The sequence below is a fragment of the Salvia splendens genome, chromosome 13 (genome assembly GCF_004379255.2).
Source record: "Salvia splendens isolate huo1 chromosome 13, SspV2, whole genome shotgun sequence".
Classification (NCBI taxonomy): Eukaryota; Viridiplantae; Streptophyta; class Magnoliopsida; order Lamiales; family Lamiaceae; genus Salvia; species Salvia splendens.
The window spans coordinates 34,588,840-34,616,541 of record NC_056044.1 but is presented as its reverse complement, the minus strand read 5'-3'; the positions used below and the strand labels follow the sequence as shown (position 1 = coordinate 34,616,541).

General features: G+C 44.3%; 3 protein-coding genes and 2 pseudogenes across 10 annotated transcripts; 2 read left to right on the top strand and 3 right to left on the bottom strand.

The window, feature by feature from the left end:
- Positions 1 to 2,027: 2,027 nt before the first annotated feature.
- Positions 2,028 to 6,244, top strand: LOC121760295 (putative late blight resistance protein homolog R1A-10). 2 transcript variants are annotated; one of them, XM_042155951.1, is made up of 6 exons: positions 2,028 to 2,166; positions 2,268 to 4,813; positions 4,922 to 4,954; positions 5,314 to 5,374; positions 5,803 to 5,907; positions 5,986 to 6,244. In XM_042155951.1, the coding sequence occupies exons 1-6, from the start codon at positions 2,164 to 2,166 to the stop codon at positions 6,004 to 6,006; spliced, it is 2,769 nt and encodes a 922-aa protein (XP_042011885.1). In that variant the 5' UTR covers positions 2,028 to 2,163; the 3' UTR covers positions 6,007 to 6,244. The 2 variants fall into 2 exon arrangements, with proteins under 2 accessions (XP_042011885.1, XP_042011884.1); XM_042155950.1 differs by having other exon boundaries at positions 2,031 to 4,813.
- On the bottom strand, positions 6,220 to 8,372 carry LOC121760300 (annotated as a pseudogene).
- LOC121760967 lies at positions 8,354 to 21,172 on the bottom strand (annotated as a pseudogene).
- On the top strand, positions 20,869 to 25,783 carry LOC121760297 (probable disease resistance RPP8-like protein 2). Of its 7 annotated transcripts, none has more exons than XM_042155956.1 (6): positions 20,869 to 21,631; positions 21,939 to 24,466; positions 24,781 to 24,838; positions 25,163 to 25,264; positions 25,344 to 25,448; positions 25,533 to 25,783. In XM_042155956.1, the coding sequence occupies exons 2-5, from the start codon at positions 23,016 to 23,018 to the stop codon at positions 25,383 to 25,385; spliced, it is 1,653 nt and encodes a 550-aa protein (XP_042011890.1). In that variant the 5' UTR covers positions 20,869 to 21,631; positions 21,939 to 23,015; the 3' UTR covers positions 25,386 to 25,448; positions 25,533 to 25,783. The 7 variants fall into 7 exon arrangements, with proteins under 7 accessions (XP_042011890.1, XP_042011889.1, XP_042011894.1 ...); XM_042155955.1 differs by having other exon boundaries at positions 20,869 to 21,855; XM_042155960.1 differs by having other exon boundaries at positions 20,869 to 23,039; positions 23,895 to 24,466.
- LOC121760298 (heat shock cognate 70 kDa protein 2-like) lies at positions 25,774 to 27,665 on the bottom strand. Its single transcript, XM_042155961.1, has 2 exons — positions 27,426 to 27,665; positions 25,774 to 27,274 (listed from the first exon to the last, which is right to left on the bottom strand). Exons 1-2 carry the CDS (start codon positions 27,637 to 27,639, stop codon positions 25,926 to 25,928), a joined length of 1,563 nt encoding a protein of 520 aa, XP_042011895.1. The 5' UTR covers positions 27,640 to 27,665; the 3' UTR covers positions 25,774 to 25,925.
- Positions 27,666 to 27,702: the final 37 nt, after the last annotated feature.

The window sequence follows — 27,702 nt, the reverse complement described above, 5'->3', positions numbered from 1 at the left end:
CCCAAGTGTTGGGCGCTCGATTCCTTCGGTACTTGTTTCTTGATCGTGGACGGAATTCGCACGTTAAGGATGCATAACCTTAACAACTGGTGTCTTTCATTGTGTACTCTACATGGACGGCTCGGAAAACCTAGTTCCACCCGCGTTAGAATCACGTGTCCTTTCCCGAATAGACAACCGATCTTGCATAGACGGATGCACTCCACTGCGAGGCGGACTACTTGCGGTAGAGCTTTCGGGGGTTTCAGGGTCGAACCAATTTCCCGCCCCAGGGCCTTCGTCGACGACAATCATGTTGTGCAAGATTATGCACGTATACATGATGTCGACCATATTCTCCATAAACCACGTACGAGCAGGAGCTTTGATAATGTTGAAGATTGCTTGGAGAACCCCGAACGCCCTCTCCACATCCTTGCGAGCAGCCTCTTGCTTCTGCGCAAAAAGAGCCTCTTTTTCGTTCACTGGCCTGTTGAACGTTTTCACGAAGGTTGGCCACTTCGGGTAGATGCCGTCGACAAGATAGTACCTCATTTTATACCGCCGGTTGTTAGCGATGAAGTTGATGGCCGGTGCTTTACCATCCAAAACTTCGGCGAAGAGGTCGGATTGGTTGAGCACCTTGACGTCGTTGTTCGATCCGGGGACCCCAAAATACGCATGCCAAATCCATAGCCGGTAGTCGGCAACGACCTCGAGTATAACGGTGGGGTGGGTGCCTTTGTGACCGCTCGTGTATGACCCCCCCATGCCACATGACAATTCTTCCATTGCCAATGCATGCAATTGACGTTGCCAAGCATCCCGGGGAATCCGTGCACTTCTTCGTGAAGTCGGAGCAGAAACTGACAATCTGCCGTGCTTGGCTTCCGGAGAAATTCGTCGGTGAAGGCTGCCCGGATGCCTTTGCAGAAGTTTATCAAACACATTCTCCCAGTGCTTTCCCCAATGTGCAGGTATTCGTTGAACACATCCGTTATTTGTCCAATAGCAAGCTGACGGATTGCTGCAGTACATTTCTGCAGCGTCGTGTGACTGAGAAGGCCAACGGCGTCGAACCTTTCTTGGAAGAACTCTTCCCGGGCTGCCAATGTATTTGCGATTTGCATAAATAGCCGTTTCCGCATGCGGAAATGGCGACGGAAGTAGGTCTCTCCCCGGGTTGTCACAAAAGTAGTCGCGTACCAACCTTGCGGTGGCTTCCTCCCGGTTACGATGGATGTAAGTCCGGGGTCACCTTTGAGGCGCCGCGGCTTCCTCCTCTTCCCGACGTCAATCTTCTGCTAGCGATTCTTCCATTATTCGACGCATGTGCTCAAATTGATCCATGAATGGATTAAATTTGGGAGAAGAATAATGTTTTGAGATGAAGAATGTAGAGTGTTTGAGTGAGAATATAGAGTTTTTTTGTAGATTAATTTGTGGGAATGATTTGATATTTATAGAAGTGATTGGAGGCTTAAAAAAATAAAAAATTTGTAAAAAATGGCTATAAACGGCTAGTATAATTTTGGGATGATTTTTTTATTTTTCGAATTTTTTCTGAATTTAAAAAAAAAATAAAAAATACATTTTCAACGGAAATAAACGACGCCCACTCACGGGCCCGTGAGTGGGCGTCACGGACGAACCGCAGCTCGCCACGTCGCTGTGGTGAGATAGCTCGCCGAGTGTCTCTCCGCGACGAGTTACGGGACTAGATGAGGACGGGCTGGGGACGAGACGGAGCTCGCAACTCTGTCTGCCTGCCGTCTCGTCTCTCCAAGACGAGATAAAGATCACAACGAGACGCGTTGCGGATGCCCTAATAATAGGCCTTCCATTGACTTTAAAAAGGCCCCCAACTTGCTTGAATAAATTAAAAAAAAATAGGAATGACATTTTATTTTATGTTGAATATTTACATTTCAGTAGGAAAATCTAAGCCGTTGGACTAAGATGCGTATGGTCAAGATTGCAGGACAATAAAGTTGATATGGACTAAAGCATTAATCTGATCGATGTTAATCTTTCAAGTAGTATGACGAACCGTAGGCATGTGATTTCAGATACCATCAATAAATTTGTTTGGTAGACTGGAAGAAAGACTTTTGCAGGAAATAGGTGAATAGCAGGAGCAACAGCCACCACTTCACCACCATTCCACCACTACCATGACAACTTATGGTGCAATTCTTTCTCTCAAGAATACAATTAACAATATTCTCCGTTGTTCTCGTTTTAGCCTTGTTGGTCGCTCTCAACAAATTATAAAACTTGTGCACCAGAAGTTGGAGCCACTGCAAACAATTGTGAATAGCTTGGAATACACTAGTCCAAGCAGGAGTCGGAAAAAGGTGAATGCTTTGGATAGGAGAGTTAAAGAGGCAATATGGAAATTTGAAGACTCTTTGGAATCCCTTATCACTCAACACATTCCTGAAACAGATATAGTCTCCATTGATCTGCAGAGTCTGCTAAATGATGCAAATTCCTTGATCCAGAAGCTCAAGGTTATGGAGAAGGAGTACAGTTATGAAGTAGATAATATGCCTCAAGACGGACCTATTTCCTCAATAATCGGTTTCCATGGAACCAACTCGAAGATGATTGGATTATCAGACCAATTCAAACAACTCAAAAGAGATCTTATAACTGCTGGATCTGGCAGCTGGATTCATTTCCATGCACTTTATGGCACGGCAGGCGTTGGGAAGACCGCTCTTGCTATGAAAATCTACGAAGATCCAGAAATTCAGAGCAAATATGAGTGTCGCGCGTGGGTCACCGTAGGCAGAGTACCTCCTCAACCGATGACTCCAATTTCACAAGGCATTCTTGCTCAGTTGTGTGGAATTGATGAAGAAATAGGTGAGTGCTTGGAAGAAAGATTGCATGGCAAGAATTGCCTCATCGTGTTGGACGACGTTTGGGAGACACGTAGATGGAATTTATCGGAAGATATATTAACAAACATCAACACTGGAGGAGGAGGTATTCAAATCTTGCTTACTAGTCGACATCAAAAATTGATGAGCGGTCTGAGATATAAGATAGATTTATCACGCGGGATGAGTATTAAATCTTGGTATGAGGTGCGGTTTTTGAACGAAGAAGAAAGTATGGAGCTACTGTGTGAGAAGGTGTTTGGTGATGAGGGTTGCCCTCCTCAACTCCACAAACTTGCCACCAAAATTTCCAAGCTTTGTGAAGGTCTCCCTCTCTTGATACTCAATGTTGCTCACATCCTATCGGAATCCGAGCACAATAGAGATCCATTCTACTGGAATGAAGTAGCAGAAATGAAAAATTCAGTCTTCAAGGATGCATATAATGAAATATCAAAGGTACTTTTACCAAGTTACCACTACTTGCCTGAACGTCTTAAAATGCCTTTTCTGTTTATCGGTGTTTTCGCTCAAGATTATTACACCCCCATTTCCAAGATCACCCTTATGCTCAAAGCTGAGGGGTTGTGGGATAATTGGGATTGTTTGAGAGAGCTAGCTATCGATTATAGTCTTGTTTTATGTAGCATGAAGAGCGTGAATAAAAATGATACTAAGAAGTATATTGGTGAGTATAAAACTTGTCGGCTTCATTCTTCATGGCGGCACGTGTGTAGAGAAGAAGCTAGCAAGTACAAGTTTTATCATGTCTTAAATAAGTTGATCGATGCCAAAGAAGAAAGTCTAAAAGGTCAGCGTGGATTGTGTCTTGAAAATAACATTTTATTCAGTATCAGAGAGTTTTGCAACTCGGTGAGATCGAACTGCGCATTCTCTACCCGTTCTCTCCTTTTCTATGGTCCTTACCACCAATATCCAATTCCTATAGATGTCAGTTTCATGTTGCTAAGGGAAATAGATGCTCTTCAATTGCGTTTCTATACCTTCCCAACGGAAATTCTGTCACTAGTTCAACTAAAGTACCTTGCTCTAACTTGCAACGGAGAAGTACCTGCAACTATATCAAAACTTTTCAACCTCCGAGCCTTGATTATCCATCCTCATCTGAATATTATATGTTGTGAATCTCCATCATATGTACCAATACAAATATGGGATATGCATGAGTTAGAGCATATTGAGATATTGGGAAAGAGTCTTGGAGCTCCATCTCATGTTGCTGCTTATTTGAAAAATCTGAAAACACTTGTAGGTGTGAATGCTAGCATTTGTACTGTATTGGAGCTCTCCACAAGGATTCCCAACATAAGGAAATTAGGAATACAGATTGAGCTAACGCCTTATGACGACCATAACAACCTATTGAGCTGTTTTGATTGTATTTCATCACTTGAAAGTTTGAAGACACTCAAATTAAGTATCACAAATCCTGTAGTCAATCATGGTAATGTTTTCTTGGTGACTCGTGAGTCACTGAAGTTTCCACAAGGTTTGAAAAAGTTACATATGAGTGGCATGGGTTTTCCCTGGGAATATATGGATGTTATTGGCTCTTTGCCAATTCTTCGAGTGCTCAAATTGCGTTCCTACGCCTTTCAAGGGTCACACTGGGAAGCACAAGATGGAAGTTTTAGGAGTCTTCAGTTTCTTCTAATTGAAGAAAGTGACTTGGTGCAATGGAAACCGGGATACGGAAGCTTCTCTAGGCTTAAATACCTAAGCATGAAACATTGCTACAAACTAAAAAAGATCCACGGGTCTCCTTTTCTAAACCAACATGGACGTACAATAGAGATTGAATTGGAGGACTGCAATCCTTTAGCTTTGACTTGGGCTGTCCAATTACGACCAAGTATTGGTTCTACGCTTCGTGTAATTGCCTTTTCTTCATTTTACAAGAAACCAACAACTTTCAAATCTGAAAGGTTAGTCCTCCAACTAAATCAAATAATATGTCTTATTCATAATATATATTTCAGATAAGTGTGAGTTTTAGGTTGCTATGACTTTCGAATTTATGTATTAATTTTCAGGTACGGAGGCGATATCATAGTTCAGCAACGAAGGTGAGAGACCATGTTTTCTATCTGCATGTTCAAATTCAGTCTTTGTATTATTGGTTGTTACATGAACTTACAAATTGTGACTTACTTCGGATTTTTGGGTATTATAAGTTGAGTTAATTATACAGAACCAAAGTTGTTATCAGTTTAATTGGACTGGAAGTATTAGTCCTTTAGTTTGTCTTTCAAGGCCAGCAATCTTTTTTTTGTGTTATCCATGATTTCACTTTTTTTTTAGCTCACAAAGTAATTTCAATACATATATAGTAGTTGTTTTGCATTGTTTGCATGATACATGTAATTTCAATACTGTTGGATTCACCACTGAAAACATATAAATTATTGTTTCTTGTTTAATACAGAATTTTATACAGTAGAGTTGCCGATGATGATATTGAAGAAATTATTGACTGCGCGATGCAGGTATTATACATGTTAATGTTGTGAAGCGATTAAGAGAGTAGAAGCTTTGTGATCTTCTTTAGTGTAAACTTGTAACTTGTGATTTTGGGTTGGTTTTTATGTCTAAATGAGTGGCAGTATTTTGCCATAAAATCAATATAAATCACAAGGAGAGAAGAGAGAGAGAGAGGGATAGAGAGTGTTGTGGTGTTTCTTGAAATATGTAGATATATCTACTATAGTAGATGCTCTTGTTTGTTTTATATTGTAGAATGTGGTTTGTTATTTTGCTGCTGTGTTTAGTTGTTTGGGCAGACAGAGTGTTGAAGAAGATGATGAATGTACATATCATCATGAGGATGTAACGGAAGAGGATTATACTGAAGAAATTTCAGATCAAATGATGGTATTCTATACTAATTTCATGCTGTGTTTGTTTGTTTGGGCAGAGATTTGAAGAAGATGGCAGTCTTATGCCGAAGCACCAACGACAAGGAGCGTGTGGGTCCATATGGACATTATTTGATGCTGTATTTGGTTGTTTGGGCTTCAAGGTATTTTGCAAACATTATACTATGATTCTTAGTGGTTGAAAGTGAACAAAAGTGATGTAATCCACTTTTGATTTGCAGGAGACCTCTTTGAGGCGTTGAGTCTGCTGATACAGAGTGTTACACCTGAATTTTCTCAACAAATTCAGCAACTTCAGTGATTTCTTGGTATTTGGTTCGATTTCCAATAAATGAATCATCTTTGTGTTGTATTATTTGGTTGTCACATGAACTGAAGTATTGCAACTTATGTTGGTTTCTTTTGTGGATTAGAAGTTGAGAGGATTATGCATTTGACTATTATTATAGGTTGAATTTGATTCAAAGTATTGGCTTGTTATATGAATGGACATTTTTGTCAAGGAGAGTGTCCCTTCCCTTTTAAACATGGATCACGGGTTTGAAGGTGAAGAACACTACAAATTTCGGAAAGCCATTGCAATTGGCTTAACCATGGAGTCATTAGGGTCTCGTACTTCTCGAACGCCATTCATCAAGAGCGGAGAACTTAGCCCAAACGACTTAACCTCGGCCTTCTTGTGGTCCGGAGAGTCTACTCTTGGTGATGGTGATCTTTGTCTTCTGGCTTGTACTCTTGTCCTCGGCAGACACATTTAAGATCCCATTGGCATCCATGTCGAAGCTGACAGTGACCTGAGGAACGCCCCTCGGAGCGGGAGGGATCCCAGAGATCTTGGAACTTCCCAAGCAAGTTGTTCGCCCTCGTCCTCATTCTCTCACCTTCGTACACCTGAATCAACATTCCACGCTGGTTCTCCGAGTGAGTCGAGAAAACCTGTTCCTTCCTTGAGGGAATGGAGGTGTTCCTTGGGATCAAAACCGTCATGACGCCTCCAGCGGTTTTCACACCAAGAGAGAGAGGAGTGGCGTCGAGAAGCAATAGGTCTTGAACCCTCCCGTCACCCTCGCCGCTCAAAATCGCAGCTTGGACAGCAGCACCATACGCAACTGCCTCGACCGGGTTGATGCTCTTGCAAAGCTCCTTCCCGTTGAAGAACTCCTGCAGCAACTGCTGAACTTTGGGGATTCTCGTGGATCCTACGACGAGGACGACATCGTGAACGGAGCTCTTGTCAATCTTGGCATCCCTCAGGCATTTCTCCACCGGCTCCATGCACTTCCTGAAGAGGTCCATGTTGAGTTCCTCGAACCAAGCACGGGTGACGGGGGCGTAGAAATCGATTCCCTCGTAGAGAGAGTCGATCTCGATGGTGGTTTCAGCAGCAAACGAAAGAGTCCTCTTCGCCCTCTCACAGGCTGTCCTCAACCTTCTCAGGGCCTTCGGGTTGCCACTGATGTCCCTGTTCTTCATCTTCAACTCGTGAACGAAGTGATTGATCATTCTGTTGTCGAAGTCCTCGCCACCAAGGTGAGTGTCGCCAGCGGTGGCACTCACCTCGAAGATAACCCTCGTCCAACGCGAGAAGAGAGACATCAAAAGTACTACCTCCAAGATCAAAGATTAACACATGCTTCACGCTCGTCGTCCTCCTGTCAAGAATCATAAGCAATGGCAGCAGCAGTAGGCTCTTTGATGAGCCGCATCACGTTGAGGCCAGCAATGAGTCCAGCATCGTTGGTGGCTTGACTCTGGGAATCGTTGAAGTAAGCTGGAACAGCGATGACGACATGCCTCACTGCTGTGCCAAGGTATGTCTCGGCGATCTCCCTCATTTTCATCAAAACCATAGATGAAATCTCCTTGGCAGCAAAGTGCTTCTCCTCACCCTTGTCGTTAACACTGATCATCGGCTTGTCATCGGGTCCGGAGAAAACCTTGAATGGCCACAACTTCATGTCTCTCTGAACACATGAATCGGTAAACCGCCTTCCAATCAACCTCTTAGCATCTGAGAAATAATCAAAACAAGAATGATCTATCTTCCAGTCACAAGGAAGACCAATTCTCTATCATAGAATAGTGTTATAAATCAAACCTATGGCTTATAACAGAGCAACTACTCCGTCGCCACCACCAACTTTGTTCTTTCCATCACCACGAGCGACTTCAACAGTTCCTTTGCCACCACCAATTCTCAGATGTGAAGAATCACAGTTTTCGCATGTCCACCACAACCACATTCTCAACCACCAATGATCGGATGAAATACCATTTTATCTATTCTTCTCTCTTGGTTTTGTAATACTACATAATTGCACCTCTCTACTGAAATTTGCAAGTTGCTCATCATATATATTATATCACCATTGAACCATTCCGCGACCAACTCGCAGGAAGAATCAAATTTGAAGAAGATGAATGCTTTGGATGGAAGAATCAATTTGAAGACTCATTGGAATCCCTTCCCACTCAAAACATTTCTTCGCAACTTGAAACTCTTACAGAGATAGTCTTCCATTGATCTTATCAGCAGGAGCTTTATAAGGCGATCTTCTCATCCTTCACGGTGTTCCTCATGTTTTAGGCTCACTTCTTAGCCTCGACCTTCTTGTTTTTGACTTGTGATGGTGACCTGTTATTCCGGCCGGTACTCTGGTCCTTAGCAGAGACATTTAAGATACCATCGGCATCAATGTCAAAGCACACAGTGATCTGAGGAACCCCCTTCGGAGCAGGAGGGATCCCGGAGAGCTTAAACTTTCCAAGCAAGTTGTTCTCCCTTGCCCTCGTCCTCTCACCTTCGTATACCTGAATCAAAATACTAGTCTGGTTGTCTGAGTAAGTCGAGAACACCTGTTCCTTCTTCGTGGAATAAGCGTGTTCCTTGGGATCAAAACAGTCATCACACCTCCAGCAGTTTTCAAACCAAGAGAGATAGGAGTGGAGTCAAGAAGCAATAGTTCTTGAACCTTCTCGCCACTCAAAATCGCTGCTTGGACAGCAGCACCATAGCAATTGCCTCAACCGGGTTGGTGGTCTTGCAGAGCTCCTTCCCGTTGAAGAACTCCTGCAACAACTGCTGAACTTTGGGGATTCTCGTGGATCCCCCGACAAGGACGACTTCGTGCACAGAGCTCTTGTCAATCTTGGCATCCCTCAGGCACTTCTCCACCGGATCCATAAACTTCCTGAAGAGGTCCATGTTTAGTTCCTCGAACCAAGCACGAGTGATGGGGGCATAAAAATCAATTCCCTCATAGAGACAGTCGATCTCAATGGTGGTTTCAGGAGCAAACGAAAGAGTCCTCTTCGTCCTCTCACAGGCTGTCCTCAACCTTCTCAGGGCCTTCGGGTTACCTCTGATGTCCTTGTTCTTCATCTTCAACTCATGAACGAAGTGATCGATCATTCTGTTGTTGAAGTCCTCACCACCGTGGTGACACTCACCTCAAAGACACCCTCCTCTAACACGAGCAGAGAGACAGCAAAAGTACCACCTCCAAGATTAAGATTAACACATTCTTCGCAACAACGCTTGTTATCTTGTCAAGACCATAAGCAATGGCAGCAGCAGTAGGCTCTTTGACGAGACGCATCACATTGAGGCCGGCGATGACTCCAGCATCCTTGTGGCTTGATGCTGGGAATCGTTGAAGTAAGCCGGAACAGTGATGACAGCATTCTTCACCGGTGAACCAAAGGTACGCCTCCGCAATCTCCCTCATTTTGATCAAAAACCATGGATGAAATCTCCTCAGCAGCAAAGTGCTTCTCCTCACCCTTGTAGTTAACACTGATCATCGGCTTGTCATCAAATCCAGAGAAAACCTTGAACGGCCACAGCTTCATAATCCCTCTGAACACATGAATCACTAAACAGCCTTCCAATCAACCTCTTAGCATCTGAGAAATAATCACTAAACAGACTGACTAAAACATTATCCCCAGTCCAAAACTACTCCAAATCCAACCAGAAACAATAAATCAGATTGATGATGTGGCGAATTTTTGATGGGAATAAATGCAAGTAATAAATGATCACAACACGGAAAATTACGTGGTTCGATTTACTGAGGTAAATCTACGTCCACGGGAAGAAAAGAGGGCAAATTTGTATTGCTTGGTCTCGCTTACAGATTATAATACTGATTTGCTATAAGATTCAGGATCTAGAGGGCTTAACCCCTGGTCTATCTGATCTAAGTTCTATTTATACATTCGAACTAAGATCGTGGTTTGCAGCCCTGGTAGTGGGGTTGATAACTGCTTAATACCACTAAATAGATCGTGGGTGTAATGGAGGTCGTGGAGATCCTGCATGGGTCCACTATCTCCTTGTTCGGTCGAATACTGAGAACCGAACTGCTGAATTTTGCCGATCAGGCTTTTGCCGATCTGAGAGTTGAGCTCGATTGGTCGGCTTTTACCGAGCTATAGGCTGTGACCGGACTCTTTGGTTGTGCCGAACTGATATCAGCTTTTGCCGATCTGAGAGTTGAGCTCGATTGGTCGACTTTTACCGAGCTATAGGCTATGACCGAACTCTTTGGTCATGCCGAACTGATACTCTTTCTTGGGTTTTGGGCTGATGGGCCGTCACTGTTATTGGGCTCGCAATTATTGTTTAGTTGTTTAGTTCGTATCCCATCACCACCCCCCCCCGAAAAGCGAAGTGAATCACTTCGGCATTTTGGATAAGTGTAAGGGGGAGGCTGACGTCAGGGGACGTGCTCTGCACGTGTCTGCATTAAATGTGACAGTAAATCCGGCCGTTGAATTCCAGAAAAAGTGGGATTTGAAACGACGCGACGGATTTGAAATGCCTTTGCGAATCCGATAAATATTTCCTTCTTCATCATTGGAAACACTTTTGCGATATTTCTTCTGTATTCTCTCCCTTTTTCGAAAAATTTTCTTCCGCTTCTTCAAGACTTTCTTCAGACTTTCGACCATCAGAGAGTAAGAATCATGTCTTCTTCTTCTGAATCTGTTTCTGAATCAGGTAGCGGTAGGAAGGGGGGGTAAGGGGTCTTCTGGCCGGAAGAAGTCCGGGAGAAGACGGTAGAATATTTTCCGAGCATTTTGAGTAAGGATACTGTGATATCCTTACACGGAAAATTATTTTCTACCTAGGGGTTTAGTGGTAATTCCCTACGACCTTCATAGGGCTGATTCGCCGCCGGAGGGGTTACGCCACCGTTTACGAAGCCTGCTTGGAATGCGGGCTTCGTTTCCCTCTTCCCCCTGCCTTGTAGAGCGTTCTTGATTTTTTTCAACTCCCTTTAGGTCAAGTGACTCCGAATTCTTGGAGGCACTTATCGGCCTTTGCTGCCGAACTGCGTAAGATTAGGAAAGGATCTGTCTCTGAGGGCAATCCTTAATTTCTTTCAGTTTAAGAGGAAGGGATCCTGGTTTTACTTGATCCCTTTACAGCCCTTTAGAGCCTTTGTAAACCAAATGGCCGAAATGGCAAAATCGTTTCTTTTTTTACAATAGGACAGGCGGCTCCGGGCTTTCCCTGGAGAGGGCCCGAAGTCCGTAATTCCTCATCCTCGGTTAGAACCGTTGAACGAGCTCGAGGGCGAGCTCAATAAGATTCCTATGATTATGAAACAGTACTCGGAATCTGAGCTCGTCAAGGGTGACTTCGTGTTCGATATCTCGTCTTCGGACGAAGAGACTGAGGGTGAGGATTTCTTTTTTATGCTTACTGCTTTAACGACGAAGACTAACCTTGTTTTCTTGCTTTTTTGGCAGTGAACATGCTAAACAAGCTCGGTCGCAAATCCTCCGAATCTAATGATCCGGAGAGACAGAAAGCCACCGGCTCGGCGTCTGATGCCGAGAAGAATCCGAAAAGGCAGAAGACCTCTTCTTCGGATCCAAAAAAGCCGGAGTCGACTTCGGCAAAGGGGAAGGGGAAGATTCAGAAACCCCCAAGAGCGGCCGGAGAAAGACATTGTCTTGGCGGCCCCTTCGGAACATGTCTGTGAGCCTTTTGCATGGCCAACGGACTTTGTAGAGGTGAATTCTCTTCTTGATTTTCTGGCCTTGCTTTTTTCCTATATTTTTTGTGGCCCCTCTGTTGACTTTTTCCTTTTTCCATTTTCAGAGGAACAATATGCTCTCCAAGCTCGTCGCCGTTGAACTCTCCAAAGCGTCCAACGATTATGCTGAGATGCAGAGGAAGGTTGAATGCTGCTCGTCACCAGGCCGAACAGGCTCGGGCAGACTTTGAGAAGGCAAGGGCCGCTAGGATCTCGGCTCAGGATGAAGCTCAGCGTGCCAAAAACCAGCTCATCATCCAGAGAGAGCAATCTAAACGAGGGAGGCTGCCGCCGTGGTTGCTCAGGGGAGGCTCTCCGTGTTTTCGCGGAGAAGAAGAACTCTTTTTTGAGCAATCAATTTTCGGCCTTTATCGGTGATCTGCTGAAATTGATTGACCGATAACGCTGAGCAGGGACCGAAGTCGTCCTGCCGCTGTATGGCCGAGAGATTTCTAGCTCGTCTCCAGAGTCTGCCGCTCCTTGAGGAGCTGCTTCTTCCTCGGTCCTGCTCTCTGCTGAAAGAGTCCGTAACTGCCGCGCTGACCGGGACGCGAACATTGGAGGCCATCTTTGCCTCCTTGGGACCTGTTTCACCCGCTTCAATCTTTAACGAAGAGGGTGGGCAGGAAAACGAGGCCGGCAAGGAGACCGAGCAGACGGATCAGCAGGCCGGCGACGGGCCATGCCGAGCAGGAGGTGCAGCAGATCGGCGATGGGGGCACCGAGCAGGCTGGAGGGAGTAGGGAGGCCGAGGCTGAAGCCGAAGTAGGCAAGGAGAAGGAGGCTGAAACCCACAGAGGAGCCGGAGACGAAACTGGCGGAGTATGATTTCGTCTCCCTTCTCTTAGTTTAGTTTCTTTCTCTCCTTGTAAAATGGCCTTGAAGCCCTCCTTGTGTAAAAATTTTTCTTGTGAATGAAAAAATTCTTCTTTCTACACTCGTGTCTTCTTTATAGCTTTTCGTAATCTCTTTTACTCCTGTTGTGGTTTACTGCCTGCTCGGTAAACTGAAATGCCGAACTGACATAGCTGCTTTGTATTCTCAACTCTAAGGAGCTGGAGGTACTTCACTGGAAGCGGCTATACTCTTCGGCTTTAAACGAAGCTGAGAAAAAAGCCATAGATGACCAGGTGAAGTATGACGAACTCTTGGCTCGGTTAGTGGAGCTGGAGTCCAACAATAAGGACTTAAAGTCCATAAAGAAAGATCTGGATGCCGAGCTGAACACTGTCATCGCTGAGAGGACTGCATATGAGGATTTCATCTGCGGGCGCGGGGGAATGACCATATCTGAAGTTCAGAATCAAGTTGATGAACTGTGGGAGGAGCTTCATGTACTCCGGAAGAACAATGCGCTGGAGAGCTCGGCTTGCCAACAAGTTGTTGAAGTCATTGCGGCGCTTGGCTTCTCGGTACGACATCATTCTTTCCCGGCGTCCCTCAATCGAGAGATTCCTTAGGCGTTTCCCGCCAACAGATGCTCACACTCCAACTCAAAACCTCTAATCCACTTGCTCAAGATTCTACTCCAAACCAACAACGGACTCAGGATGAACCGGAAACGTCAAGACGAGAACGTACTCCAAGTCAGCAACGGACTCCGGAGCAACCGGAAATGTCAAGACGAGAACGCCCTGAAGTTCGTAGAGGAGTTGTGATTATGAGTGAGCAAGATCAGCGGATGCTTCGTGAAGAGACTCTTCGCCGCCGAGGTGCTAGAACTTCCCGGACTCAGGGAAGGGGCGGTAGGTCGATCAGAGCATCTCGTCGACCTACTTATTCTTCAACTGTTCGGAACACCCGAACTCAGCATCATGAGGATTTTTTGGATAGGTGGCTCAACTTTAGCAACCGTGGACAGTAGAATAGTCCTTTGTAATGGTGTAACGCCTTCTCGTAGGGCAGCGAAATTGTATGCCGAACAAGACTTAATAAATGAAATTTTACAGTTCAGCGATTTTTTATTTCATTTATTGTACTCGTCCGCGGTCTTATGAAGAAAACTCTTCTTTGGCCGGACTCGTCCTCAGTCTTATGAAGAAAACTCTTCTTTGACCGGACTCGTCTTCGGTCTTATGAAGAAAACTCTTCTTTGACCGGACTCGTCTTCGGTCTTATGAAGTAAATTCTTCTTTGACCGGACTCGTCCTTGGTCTTATGAAGTAAACTCTTCTTTGACCGGACTTAGTTTGTGTCCTTATTTGGCGAGTTTTATCGCTTGGATTGGACTTTCCCTTTGTGTCCTAATTTGGCGAGTTTTATCGCTTGGATTGGACTTTCCTTTTGTGTCCTAATTTGGCGAGTTTTATCGCTTGGATTGGACTTTCCCTGGTTGACCGAAGTGGTTTTCGGCTTATTGCAGTCCGTTTCAGACGAACTGCTTGTTTCTTAAGCTGAATTGTGGTCTTGTATCTTCCTTAGAAGCTTGGACTCACAATTGTCTTTAATACATGATCTAAAAAGGGGATCAGCCTTTAAAGATCAATATACCTCAGTAATATTTATAAGAGACAAAACGCACATAGAGACTAAACGCACATAAAGACAAATAAAAAAGACGAAAAAGATTTTAAACTTTTATAAAACGACCAGCATAAAGGACAAATAGAAACATGAAAGCACATATCCCTAGGACCGAACTAGATACAAGACTGACCGGACCTTGTCTCTTACAAATGGAACTTCTTGAGGTTGGAAATATGCCATGTTCGGGGTACTTGTTCTCCTGACATGTGAGTCAATTTATAAGACCCTTTTCCCAGGACTTCTGACACCCGATACGGACCTTCCCATGTGGGTTCAAGTTTGCCCAGCTTTTCTGCTCGGCTTACTTCATTGTTTCTCAATACGAGATCTCCCACTTGAAACTGCAGCTTTTTCACCCTTTGGTTATAATACCGGGTTACTTGCTCCTTGTACTTGGCTGCTTTTATGCAGGCCAGTTCTCTTCTTTCTTCGGCAAGATCTAGTTCGGCTCTCAGTCCGTCATCATTCAGTTCTGTTGAGAAATTGAGTGTTCGGGGGCTGGGTATGCCGATCTCAACCGAAATTACGGCTTCAGTGCCGTACACTAGACTGTACGGAGTTTCACCGTTGGAGGTTTTTGGTGTAGTTCGGTAAGACCATAGGACTTGAGGAAGATTTTCTACCCATTGTCCTTTGGCTTGTTCTAACCGAGCTTTTAATCCTTTCACCAAAATACGGTTTGTTACTTCCGTTTGTCCGTTTGCTTGTGGGTGAGAGACCGAAGTGAACCGCTGTTGAATATTCAACTCTTGGCACCAATTCTTGAATGTCTTGTCGGTGAACTGAGTCCCATTATCCGAAATGAGGATATGGGGTATGCCAAATCGGCAAACTATGTTCTTCCAAACAAAATCCAATGCCTTCGAGCTCGTTATCGTAGCTAATGGTTCAGCCTCCACCCACTTTGTGAAGTAGTCCACGGCAACGATCAAGAATTTCATTTGCCGAGGAGCTTGTGGTAGTGGTCCTACTATGTCTATGCCCCATTGCATAAAAGGCCAAGGGCTTTGCATAGCACATAGATCGGTCTGCGGCATCCTTGGGATATTTGCATGGATTTGGCACTTCGTACATTTCTTAACGAGTTGTACTGCTTCTTGTACCAATGTTGGCCAATAATATCCCCATCTCAGAACTTTTTTAGCTAAAGCTCTAGCTCCGATGTGGCTGCCGCACGATCCTTCATGAACTTCTCTAAGGATGTAGTCCGTCTCTTCTGCTCCTACACATCGCAATAACGGTTGAAGGTATGACTTTCTATATAGGACTCCTTCATGAAGTTCATACCGAAGTGCTCGGCATGTGATTTTCCGAGCTTCTCTCTTATCCTCGGGCAGTTGTCCTTGATCTAGATACTTTGATATTGGCGTCATCCAGTTCGGCGAGCTGGTTACTGAAAGTACCTCAGCATCATCAATGCTTCTGTGCGGTAATTCCTCCACTTTTGAGCTCGGATATGAGGCTAACTTGCTTAAAGTATCTGCTCGGCCATTTTCCGCTCTGGGAATGCGGATTATCCGAAAATAAGAGAAACTTCGGCTAATGCTTTGCGCTTTGTCCAAGTATTTTTTCATCCTTTCATCTCGGGCTTCACTTGTACCCAACATGTGATTCACTATGACTTGTGAATCACAATGGATTTTGAGAGATTTGATAAATAGACTTTGCGCTAACCGAAGTCCGGCAAGAAGGGCTTCGTATTCGGCTTCGTTATTAGTGGTTGGGAATAAGAACCGAAGTGAATAAGTTACCTCGTGTCCGTCGGGAGCGATAAGTAGAATACCAGCTCCACTTCCCGTCTTATTCGAAGCTCCATCTACGAATCCAATCCAACAGTCCGGCGGCTCTACTTCGGGTTCCTGGGGCTGTGTTGGTTCATCATTGGTAGGGCTTTTCTGTTCGGCAATAATAGGGATTGTTTGATCGAACTTTGCCTCTACCAGAAAATCTGCCAAGGCTTGTCCCTTGATGGCTTTCCGAGGTAGATATTCTATTGAATGTTCTCCCAACTCTATGGCCCACTTGGCAATTCTGCCTGATGCTTCAGGCTTAGTCAAAACTTGCCGAAGTGGAAGATCGGTTAAGACGCATACCTTGTGAGCATAGAAATATGGCCGCAGTCTCCTTGCTGCATTTACTAATGCCAGAGCAATTTTTTCCAGAGGTTGATACCTTGTTTCGGGACCTCTTAATGCTCGGCTTGTAAAGTAGATAGGACGCTGCTTTAGGCCTTCTTCTCGTACAAGTACCGCGCTAATGGTTTGATCTGATGCCGCTAAATATAAGAATATCACTTCGGCATCTGTTGGAGCAGAGAGAATAGGGAGTTCGGCTAAATAACTTTTGAGTTCGTCAAAAGCCTTTTTCTGTTCGGCTCCCCACTCAAACTTTGGTGCCTTCTTCAAAACATTGAAGAACGGCAGTTGCTTTTCGGCTGCTTGGGAAAGGAATCTATTCAGTGCGGCTAGACATCCAGTTAGCCTTTGCACATCATGTATGGACTTCGGCATTGCCATGTTCTGAACAACTTGAACCTTTAGGGGATTTGCCTTGAGTCCGTCCTTTGAAACCCAACAACCCAGAAACTTTCCCGAATCTACCAAAAATGTACATTTTTGGGGATTGAGTTTGAGGTTGGCTTTTTTGAGCACGTCGAGAGTTGATTTGAGATTGTCTTCGTAATCCGAAGTGCTTCTACTTTTAACAACTATGTCGTCAACATAGACTTCAACCTCTTTTCCGATCAGGTGCCGAAATAGCTTGTCTACCATCCTTTGATATGTGGCTCCGGCATTCTTTAAACCGAATGGCATCTTTTTATAAGCAAAAATGCCGAAGTCAGTAATGAAAGCCGTTTTTGAAGCATCATTCTCATCCATTAAAACTTGGTGGTATCCTTTATACAAATCAAGAAAACAGAAAATTTCGAAGCCTATCAAAGCTTCTACTTTTTTATCTATGTTCGGAAGGGGGTAGCAATCTTTAGGACAGTGCTTATTTAGATCGGTAAAATCTATGCACATCCGCCATCCTTCTTTTTTCTTGATCATCACAGGATTGGCCACCCAAGAAGGATATTTTACTTCGAATAATACATCCGCTTTCAGTAATTGGCGGACTTCGTCATGGATGACTTGATTTCTTTCTGCCGCAAAGAGTCTTTGCTTCTGTTTTATAGGCCGGACTGAGGGATCAATATTTAACCGATGTGTAATTACCTCGGAAGACACTCCGGTCATGTCCAACGGAGACCACGCAAAGACATCTTTGTACTCTTTGAGGAGCTGGATGGTCTTTTCCCGGAGCAGAGGTGTTCCCGCGAAACCGATCTTGACCGTTCTGGATGGATCATCTTCGTATAACTGAACTGTCATCGAGTTCGGCTCCGGTGTGACTTCGGTCATTTCTCCTGCCTCTGACTCCGGCTGCTGTGATTGCTATGCTTGATGGTGCCGATCTGATTGCTCGGCACTTTTAAGCGCAATCTGCAAACATTCTTTTGCTCTCTTTTGATCACCTCGGATGACTGCAATCCCTCCTTTAGTGGGGATCTTGATTGTGAGGTGATAAGTAGAGCAAATGGCCCGAACTGTGTTGAGCCAGTCTCTTCCCAGGATGATGTTATACGGGGACCGAGCTTTTACCACAAAAAACTCGATCATCGTACTGGAGCTAGTAGGCGCTCTTCCCACCGTAATCGGAAGGCTGATAGTACCTTCAGGGCGGGTGTCTTCCTGGGCGAAACTTTTCAGAGGAAGTGGGGCCGGACTGAGCCGAGCTGGATCCACTTCCAGTTTATCAAAACATTCTTTAAAAAGAATGCTAACCGACGCTCCTGTATCCACAAACACTCTGTGGATCAGTTTGTTTGCCACTCCGGCTTGAATGACAATCGCGTCTTGATGAGGAGAAATGGCCGGGACGGGATCTGCATCTGAAAACGTGATTACTTCCTCCTTCTTCAGCCTTTTATGCATAGGCTCCTCTCGATTGACGCCTCTGCGTTCTGCTTTTAGAGACGACTTAGTCTTCCCGGCTGGGAGAGCGTCAATAGTCTGGATTACTCCGTCATATTGCGGCTCGTCTTCGTCTTCGGGATCCTGTTGCCTTTTAGGATCCTGAGGAGCGCAGTTCGCACCTCTCTGTTTCTTATTCTTCTTCGGCAGCTTGCTTTGGTATTTTTTTAACGTCCCTGCTTTCACAAGAACATCAATACCTGCTGCCAAATTTCGGCACTCCTCGGTATCGTGACCGTGGTCTTGATGGTAGGAGCAGTACGTATCCTGACTTCGGCGCGTGGCTGATTTCGTCATCCGCTTTGGTTTTTCGAACATATCAGAATGCAGTTCGAAAATTTCCGCTCTCGACTTGTTCAATGGTACGAACTGAGCGGGCGGTTTCTCAAGATCGAGACGTGGTCCCAATCTGCCTTGTACCGGTGCCCTTTGAATTCTTTCAAAAGGAGTTCGGCGAGGAAGCCCCTGATCGCTATGATCGGGCTTCTTTTTGTCTCCTCTGGATGAGCTGTCTAAAGACCGTTTTCGACGGTCTGCCTCATCGGCACGAGAAAACTGGTCCGCAATGTCCCACATCTCTTGAGCTGTTTGCGGACTGCACTCAACGAGCTTTCTGTAGAGAGCTCCGGGCAGAATTCCATTTTGGAATGCCGAAATGACAAGTAGATCATTGAGATCATCTACTTGTAGGCATTCCTTGTGGAATCTCGTCATGAAGTCGCTAATTTTTTCATCGCGACCTTGACGTATAGAAAGCAGCTGAGCCGAAGTGATTCGGGCTTCCGCTTTCTGGAAGAATCTCCTGTGAAAAGCATCCATTAGATCTTTGTAAGATCTAATGCTCCCTTGAGGGAGGCTGTCAAACCACCTTCATGCGTTCCCGATAAGCAGCTCAGGAAACAGCTTACACATGTGAACCTCATTGAGACCTTGGTTCGCCATATTATACTGATAGCGTCCCAGGAAATCATGAGGATCCACTAACCCGTCATAAGTCATTGACGGAGTTCGGTAATTCTGTGGCAATGGAGTTCGGGTGATATCATCCGAAAATGGAGTCTTCAGCGCTCCATACATGGCGAATCCGACATCTCTTCGGTATGGTGGAGATGGAGTTCTCCTGTGATTTCGGTACCGAGGAGGAGAAGGAACATGTCGGTGGTGAGGATTCTTTCTCCTGGAAGATACGACACTACTGCGGTAGTGACTTTCATGTCTGGAGGGGGAGGGAGAATCCTCCGTTTTCTTCTCCGGCTTCTGGCTCTTTTGCAGGAATGTTAAGAACTCATCCTGTTTCTCAGCCAAGAACGACTTGACAGCCTCATTCAAAGCGAGCTGCTGGGGAGGCTCGGTGCGATGACTTTTGGAGTGGTTTGTTCTTTCACCGTGAGAACTGGAGGCAGATTTCTCCCGAGGCTGTTTTCCGGGCCTACGGGCTGGACTAGCTTCCTCACGTTCATCACGGACGGAAGTATGGGTATTATGTGATCTGGTATGCATTTTTTGGTGGAAGAGGATCAAAAACTCGCTTTTATCACAGTTTTGGTTCTCTGTTTCCCACAGACGGCGCCAGTGATGATGTGGCGAATTTTTGATGGGAATAAATGCAAGTAATAAATGATCACAACACGGAAAATTACGTGGTTCGATTTACTGAGGTAAATCTACGTCCACGGGAAGAAAAGAGGGCAAATTTGTATTGCTTGGTCTCGCTTACAGATTACAATACTGATTTGCTATAAGATTCAGGATCTAGAGAGCTTAACCCTGGTCTATCTGATCTAAGTTCTATTTATACATTCGAACTAAGATCGTGGTTTGCAGCCCTGGTAGTGGGGTTGATAACTGCTTAATACCACTAAATAGATCGTGGGTGTAATGGAGGTCGTGGAGATCCTGCATGGGTCCACTATCTCCTTGTTCGGTCGAATACTGAGACCGAACTGCTGAACTTTGCCGATCAGCTTTTGCCGATCTGAGAGTTGAGCTCGATTGGTCGGCTTTTACCGAGCTATAGGCTGTGACCGGACTCTTTGGTTGTGCCGAACTGATATCAGCTTTTGCCGATCTGAGAGTTGAGCTCGATTGGTCGACTTTTACCGAGCTTTAGGCTATGACCGAACTCTTTGGTCATGCCGAACTGATACTCTTTCTTGGGTTTTGGGCTGATGGGCCGTCACTGTTATTGGGCTCGCAACTAGGGTTTAGTTGTTTAGTTCGTACCCCATCACAGATCAACAACAATCAAATGCAGATCTAGCAGATAAATTCAGTCAATCAAATTAGAAAAAAATCCGTACCGAAAACCGTGTTGATCGGATTCATAGAGGCCTGATTCTTCGCGGCGTCACCGGTGAGACGGCCGGAATGGGTGAATGCGACATAAGACGGCGTGATTGGGTTTCCCTGTTCATTGGGGATGATTTCGACACGGTCGTGCTGCCACACGCCGACGCAGGAATAGGCGGTGCCGAGGTCGATTCCTATCGCCGGCCACTCTTTTCCTGCCATTGTTGCAGTTTACAGATCTAATCGGCGAAATGTTCACAAGCAGAATTTAGATCTAAACTGAGACGACTTCTTTTTAGGCCTCACCGATTATAATAGTAAACTATTCCATAGTCAATAATCACACAATGTTTATTGCCAAATTCTCATATAATTTCAACCTTACCCCTTTCTCCCTTCCTCCGCCACTCCACCGCCATCGCCAACTCTCAGATCTGAAGAGTCATGACAGCTTTTGGCGTCTCTTCGAAATACAATTAACAATATTCTCAATTGTTCTCGTTTCAGCCTCGTTGATCGATCTAATCAAATCATAGATGTCGTGTACAACGAGTTGGATCCATTGCAGCAAATTCTGGAAAAATTGGACGGCACAAGTCCAAGCAGGAGCAGGAAGAAGGTGAATGCTGTGGATGGAAGAATCAAAGAGGCAATTTGGGGATTTGAAGACTCACTGGAATCTCTTCTCATTCAACACATTCCTTCACAATCTGAAATTCTTCCAGAGATAGTTTCCATTGATCTGCTGAGTCTCGAAAATGATGCGAATTCGTTGATCCAGAAGCTCGATGATATGAAGGAGGAGTACATTGATGAAGTAGTGAATATGCCTCAAGACGAACCTATTTCCTCATCAATTGGTTTCCATGGAAGCAACTCGAAGATGATCGGATTATCAGATCAATTCGAGCAAGTCAAAGCCTATCTTTTGCGAGGAGATCTCCCGTGGAGGCTTGAGTACTCTATCTATGGCACGGCAGGCATTGGTAAGACTGCTCTTGCTATGCAAATTTATGAAGATTCACAAATTCAGAGCAAATATGAGTGTCGCGCGTGGGTTACCGTAGGCAGAGTACCTCAACCGATCAGCCAAATTGCACGAGGCATTCTAGCTCAACTCTTTGGAATTGCACAGGGAGATGAAGAAATTAGTGATCACTGCTTGGAAGAGAGATTGAATGGCAAGAAATGCCTCATTGTGTTGGATAATGTGTGGGAGATTACACATACTCATGGTGCTATTCTTTCTCTTAGGAATACAATTAACAATATTCTCTGTTGTTCTCGTTTCAGCCTCGTTGGTGGCTCTCGACAAATCATAGAACTCATGTACCAGAAGTTGGAGGGAGCCGTTGCAAAGAATTCCGGGAAGATTGGACTACACTAGCCCAAGCAGGAGTCGGAAGAAGTTGAATGCTTTGGATGAAGTAATCAAAGAGGCAATATGGAAATTTGAAGACTCATTGGAATCCCTTCTCACTCAACACATTCCTTCAACTATTCCAGTGACAGTCTCCATTGATCTGCAGAGTCTGGAAAGTAATGTAAATATCTTGATCAAGACACTCAAGCATATGGATAGGTACTATCTTGATAAAGTCCTCAATATGCCCGAAGACGAACCTATTTCCTCATTCATTGGTTTTCACGGAACCAACTCAAAGATGATTGGATTATCAGACCAATTCCAACTACTCAAAACCCACCTTATAAATGTTGGATCCGGCAGCTGGATTCATTTCCATGCACTTTATGGAACGGCAGGAATTGGGAAAACTGCTCTTGCTAGGAAAATATATCAAGATCCAGAAAATCAGAGCAAATATGAGTGTCGCGCGTGGGTCACTGTGGGCAGAATACCTCAACCGACAAGTCAAATTGCACGAGGCATTCTTGCTCAACTGTGTGGAACTGACTCTGTGTGTGAAGAAGATGAAGAAATAGGTGACTGCTTGGAAGAAAGATTGAATGGTAACAAAATCCTCATTGTGTTGGATGATGTCTGGGAGGAAAAAGATTTCTTGGAACATTCATTATCAAACATCAACACTGGAGGTATTCAAATCTTGCTTACTGGTCGACATCGAAAATTGATGAAGGGTCTGAGATATGAGATGCATCCATCCCTCAGGATGAGCTATGAATCTTGGAATGAGGTGCGGTTTTTGAAGGAAGAAGAAAGCATGGAACTATTATGTGAGAAGGTGTTTGGTGACGAGGGTTGCCCTCCTCAACTTCAAAAACTTGCCACCAAAATTTCCAAGCTTTGTGAAGGTCTCCCTCTCATGATACTCACTGTTGCTGACATCTTATGGAAATCCAAGCATAATAGAGACCCAACCTACTGAAAGAGAAATTCCGTCTTTATGGATGCATATAATCAAAATATCAAAGGTACTTTTACCAAGTTACCGCTACTTGCCTGAACGTCTTAAAATGCTATTTCTGTTTATCGGAGTTTTCCCTCAAGATTATTACACACCCATTTCCAAGATCATCCTTATGCTCAAAGCTGAGGGGTTGTGGGGTAATTGGGATTGTTTGAGAGAGCTAGCTATCGATTATAGTCTTGTTTTATGTAGCATGAAGAGCGTGAATAAAAATATCAATAAGAAATATATTGGTGAGTTTAAAACTTGTCGGCTTCATTCTTCATGGCAGCACGTGTGTAGAGTTGAAGCTAGCAAGTGTAAGTTTTATCACGTCTTAAATAAGTTGATTGATGCCAAAGAAGAAGTTCTAAAAGGTCAGCGTGGATTGTGTCTTGAAAATAACATTTTATTCAGTACCAAAGAGTTTTGCAACTCAGTAAGATTGAACTGTTCATTCTCCACACGTTCTCTCCTTTTCTATTGGCCTTACCACCAATATCCGATCTCTATAGATGTTAGTTTCAGATTGATTAGGGAAATAGATGCTCTTAAGCTGCGTTTCTATACTTTCCCAGATGAAATTCTGTCACTAGTTCAACTAAAGTACCTTGCTCTAACTTGTAACGGAGAAGTCCCTGCAACTATATCAAAACTTTTCAACCTCCGAGCCTTGATTATCCATCCATCATATGTACCAATAGAAATATGGGACATGCAAGAGTTACAACATATTGAGATCTTGGGCAAGAGCCTTGTAGCTCCACCTCATGTTGCTTCTTTGAAAAATCTCAAAACACTTGTGGGTGTGAACGCTAGCATTTGTACCATCTCGGAACTCTTAAGAAGAATTCCTAACATAAGGAAATTTGGAATACAGATTGAGCTGATGCCTAATGAAGACCATAGACACCTTTTGAGTTGTTTTGGCTGCATTTCGACACTTGAAAGTTTGAAGATACTCAAATTCAGTATCACAAATCCCGTAGTCAATCATGGTAATGTTTTCTTGGTGACTCGTGGATCACTAAAGTTGCCACAAGGTTTGGAAAAGTTTCATTTGAGTGGCATGGGTTTTCCCTGGGAATACATGGATGTTGTTGGCTCTTTGCCATATCTTCGAGTGCTCAAATTGCGTTCCTACGCCTTTCAAGGGTCTCATTGGGAAACACAACAAGGAAGGTTTGGGAGTCTTAAGTTTCTTCTAATGGAAGAAAGTGATTTGGTGCAATGGAAACCAGGATATGGAAGCTTTGCTAGGCTTTCATACCTAAGCATGAAACATTGCTACAAACTAAAAGAGATCGGCATGCCTGCTTTTCTAGACCAACGTGGATGCAATCCTTTAGCTTTGACTTGGGCAGACCAATTACGACCAAGTGTTGGTTCTACGCTTCGTGTAATTGCCTTTTCTTCATTTTACAATAAACCAACAACTTTCAAATCTGAAAGGTTAGTCCTCCAATCATTGTATTATTGGGTTGTTACATGAACTTAAGAATTGTGACTTACTTTGGATTTTTTGGGTATTATAAGTTGAGTAAATTATACAGAACCAAAGTTATCAGTTTAATTGGGCTGAGAGCCTTAGTCCTTTAGTTTGTGATTCAAGGCCAGCAATCTTTTTTGTGTTATGCATGATTTCACTTTTTTTTAACTCACAAAGTAATTTCTTGCATTATTCATGTAATTTCAATACTGTTGGATTCACCACTGAAAACATATAAATTATTGTTTCTTGTTTAATTTCAAATTTTGTACTGCAGCGCTGACGATGAGGAAGAGAATAACGATATTGAAGAAATTATTGACTGCCCGATGAAGGTATTATACATGTCAATGTTGTGAAGCGATTAAGAGAGTAGAAGCTTTGTAAGAAAGATGTGAATGCATGAGAAAGTAAGACGCTAGGTGATCTTCTTTAGTGTAAACTTGTAACTTGTGATTTTGGGTTGGTTTTTTATGTCTAAATGAGTGGCAGTATTTTTCCATAAAATCAATATAAATCACAAGGAGAGAAGAGAAAGAGAGAGTGTTGTGGAGTTTCTTGAAATATGTAGATATATCTACTACTACTACAGTATATAGTAGATGCTCTTGTTTGTTTTATATTGTAGAATGTGGTTTGTTATTTGCTGCAGTGTTTAGTTGTTTGGGCAGACGAGCGTTGAAGAAGATGGTGAATGTACATATAATCATGAGGATGAAACGGAAGAGGATTATACTGAAGAAATTTCAGATCAAATGATGGTAGTATTATATACATAAATTGTGTGAAGCAATTAAGAAGGTGGTTTTTATTTCATGCTGTGTTTGTTTGTTTGGGCAGAGTTTTGAAGAAGATGGCAGGCTTATGCCGAAGCACCAATGACAGGGAGCGTGTGCGTTCATATGGACATTATTTGATGTTGTGCTTGGTTGTTTGGGCTTCAAGGTATTTTCTAAAACATTATACTATGATTCTTAGTAGTTGAAAGTGAACAAAAGTGATGCAATGCAATCCACTTTTGATTTGCAGGAAACCTCTTTGAGGCTTTGAGTCTGCTGCTACAGAGTGTTGCACATGAATTTTCTCAGCAACTTCAGTGATTTCTTGGTATTTTGGTTTGATTTCCAATAAATGAATTATTTGGTTGTCACATGAACTGAAGTATTGTAATTTATGTTGGATTCTTTTGTGGATTATAACTTGAGAGGATTATGCATATTATTATAGGTTGAGTTTGATTCAAAGTATTGGCTTGTTATATGAATGGGCATTTTTGTCAAGGAGAGTGTCCCTTCCCTTTTAAACACTACAAATTTCGGTAAGCCAATGCATTGGCTTAACCATGGAGTCATCATTAAGGTCTCATGCACAAGTACTTCTCCAACGCCATTCATCAAGAGCGGAGAACTTAGCCCAAAAGACTTAACCTCGTCGGCCTTCTTGTGGTCTGAAGAGTCTACTCTTGGTGATGGTGATCTTGGTCTTCTGACCTGTACTCTTGTCCTCTGCAGAGACATTTAAGATCCCACTGGCATCGATGTCGAAGCTGACAGTGATCTGAGGGACGCCCCTCGGAGCAGGAGGGATCCCGGAGATTGTGAACTTCCCAAGCAAGTTGTTCTCCCTCGTCCTCGTTCTCTCACCTTCGTACACCTGAATCAACATTCCACGCTGGTTCTCCGAGTGAGTCGAGAAAACCTGTTCCTTCCTTGTGGGAAGGGAGGTGTTCCTTGGGATCAAAACCGTCATGACGCCTCCAGCGGTTTTCACACCAAGAGAGAGAGGAGTGGCGTCGAGAAGCAATAGGTCTAGAACCCTCTCGTCACCCTCGCCGCTCAAAATCGCAGCTTGGACAGCAGCACCATAGGCGACTGCCTCGACCGGGTTGATGCTCTTGCAAAGCTCCTTCCCGTTGAAGAACTCCTGCAGCAACTGCTGAACTTTGGGGATTCTCGTGGATCCTCCGACGAGGACGACATCGTGAACGGAGCTCTTGTCAATCTTGGCATCCCTCAGGCACTTCTCCACCGGCTCCATGCACTTCCTGAAGAGGTCCATGTTGATTTCCTCGAACCAAGCACGGGTGACGGGGGCGTAGAAATCGATTCCCTCGTAGAGAGAGTCGATCTCGATGGTGGTTTCAGCAGCAAACGAAAGAGTCCTCTTCGCCCTCTCACAGGCTGTCCTCAACCTTCTCAGGGCCTTCGGGTTGCCACTGATGTCCTTGTTCTCCATCTTCAACTCGTGAACGAAGTGATTGATCATTCTGTTGTCGAAGTCCTCGCCACCAAGGTGAGTGTCGCCAGCGGTGGCACTCACCTCGAAGACACCCTCGTCCAACGCGAGAAGAGAGACATCAAAAGTACCACCTCCAAGATCAAAGATTAACACATGCTTCACGCTCGTCGTCCTCCTGTCAAGACCATAAGCAATGGCAGCAGCAGTAGGCTCTTTGATGAGCCGCATCACGTTGAGGCCAGCAATGAGTCCAGCATCCTTGGTGGCTTGACTCTGGGAATCGTTGAAGTAAGCTGGAACAGCGATGACGACATTCCTCACTGCTGTGCCAAGGTATGCCTCGGCGATCTCCCTCATTTTCATCAAAACCATGGATGAAATCTCCTCAGCAGTGAAGTGTTTCTCCTCACCCTTGTCGTTAACACTGATCATCGGCTTGTCATCGGGTCCGGAGAAAACCTTGAATGGCCACAACTTCATGTCGCTCTGAACACATGAATCACTAAATAGCCTTCCAATCAACCTCTTAGCATCTGAGAAATAATCACTAAACAGACTGACTAAAACATTATACCCAATCCAAAACTACTCCAAATCCAACCAGAAACAATTAATCAGCTCAACAACAATCTAATGCAGATCCTGCAGATGAATTCAGTCAATCAAATTAGAATAAATCCGTACCGAAAACCGTGTTGATCGGATTCACGGCGGCCTGATTCTTTGCAGCGTCACCGGTGAGACGGCCGGAACGGGTGAAGGCGACGTAAGACGGCGTGATTGGGTTTCCCTGTTCATTGGGGATGATTTCGACACGGTCGTGCTGCCACACGCCGACGCAGGAATATGTGGTTCCGAGATCGATTCCGATGGGCGGAAACTTTCCTTTTCCGGCCATTGTTGCAGCTTACAGATCTAATTCGGCAAAATGTTTACACAGAGACGATTTTTTTTGGCCTCG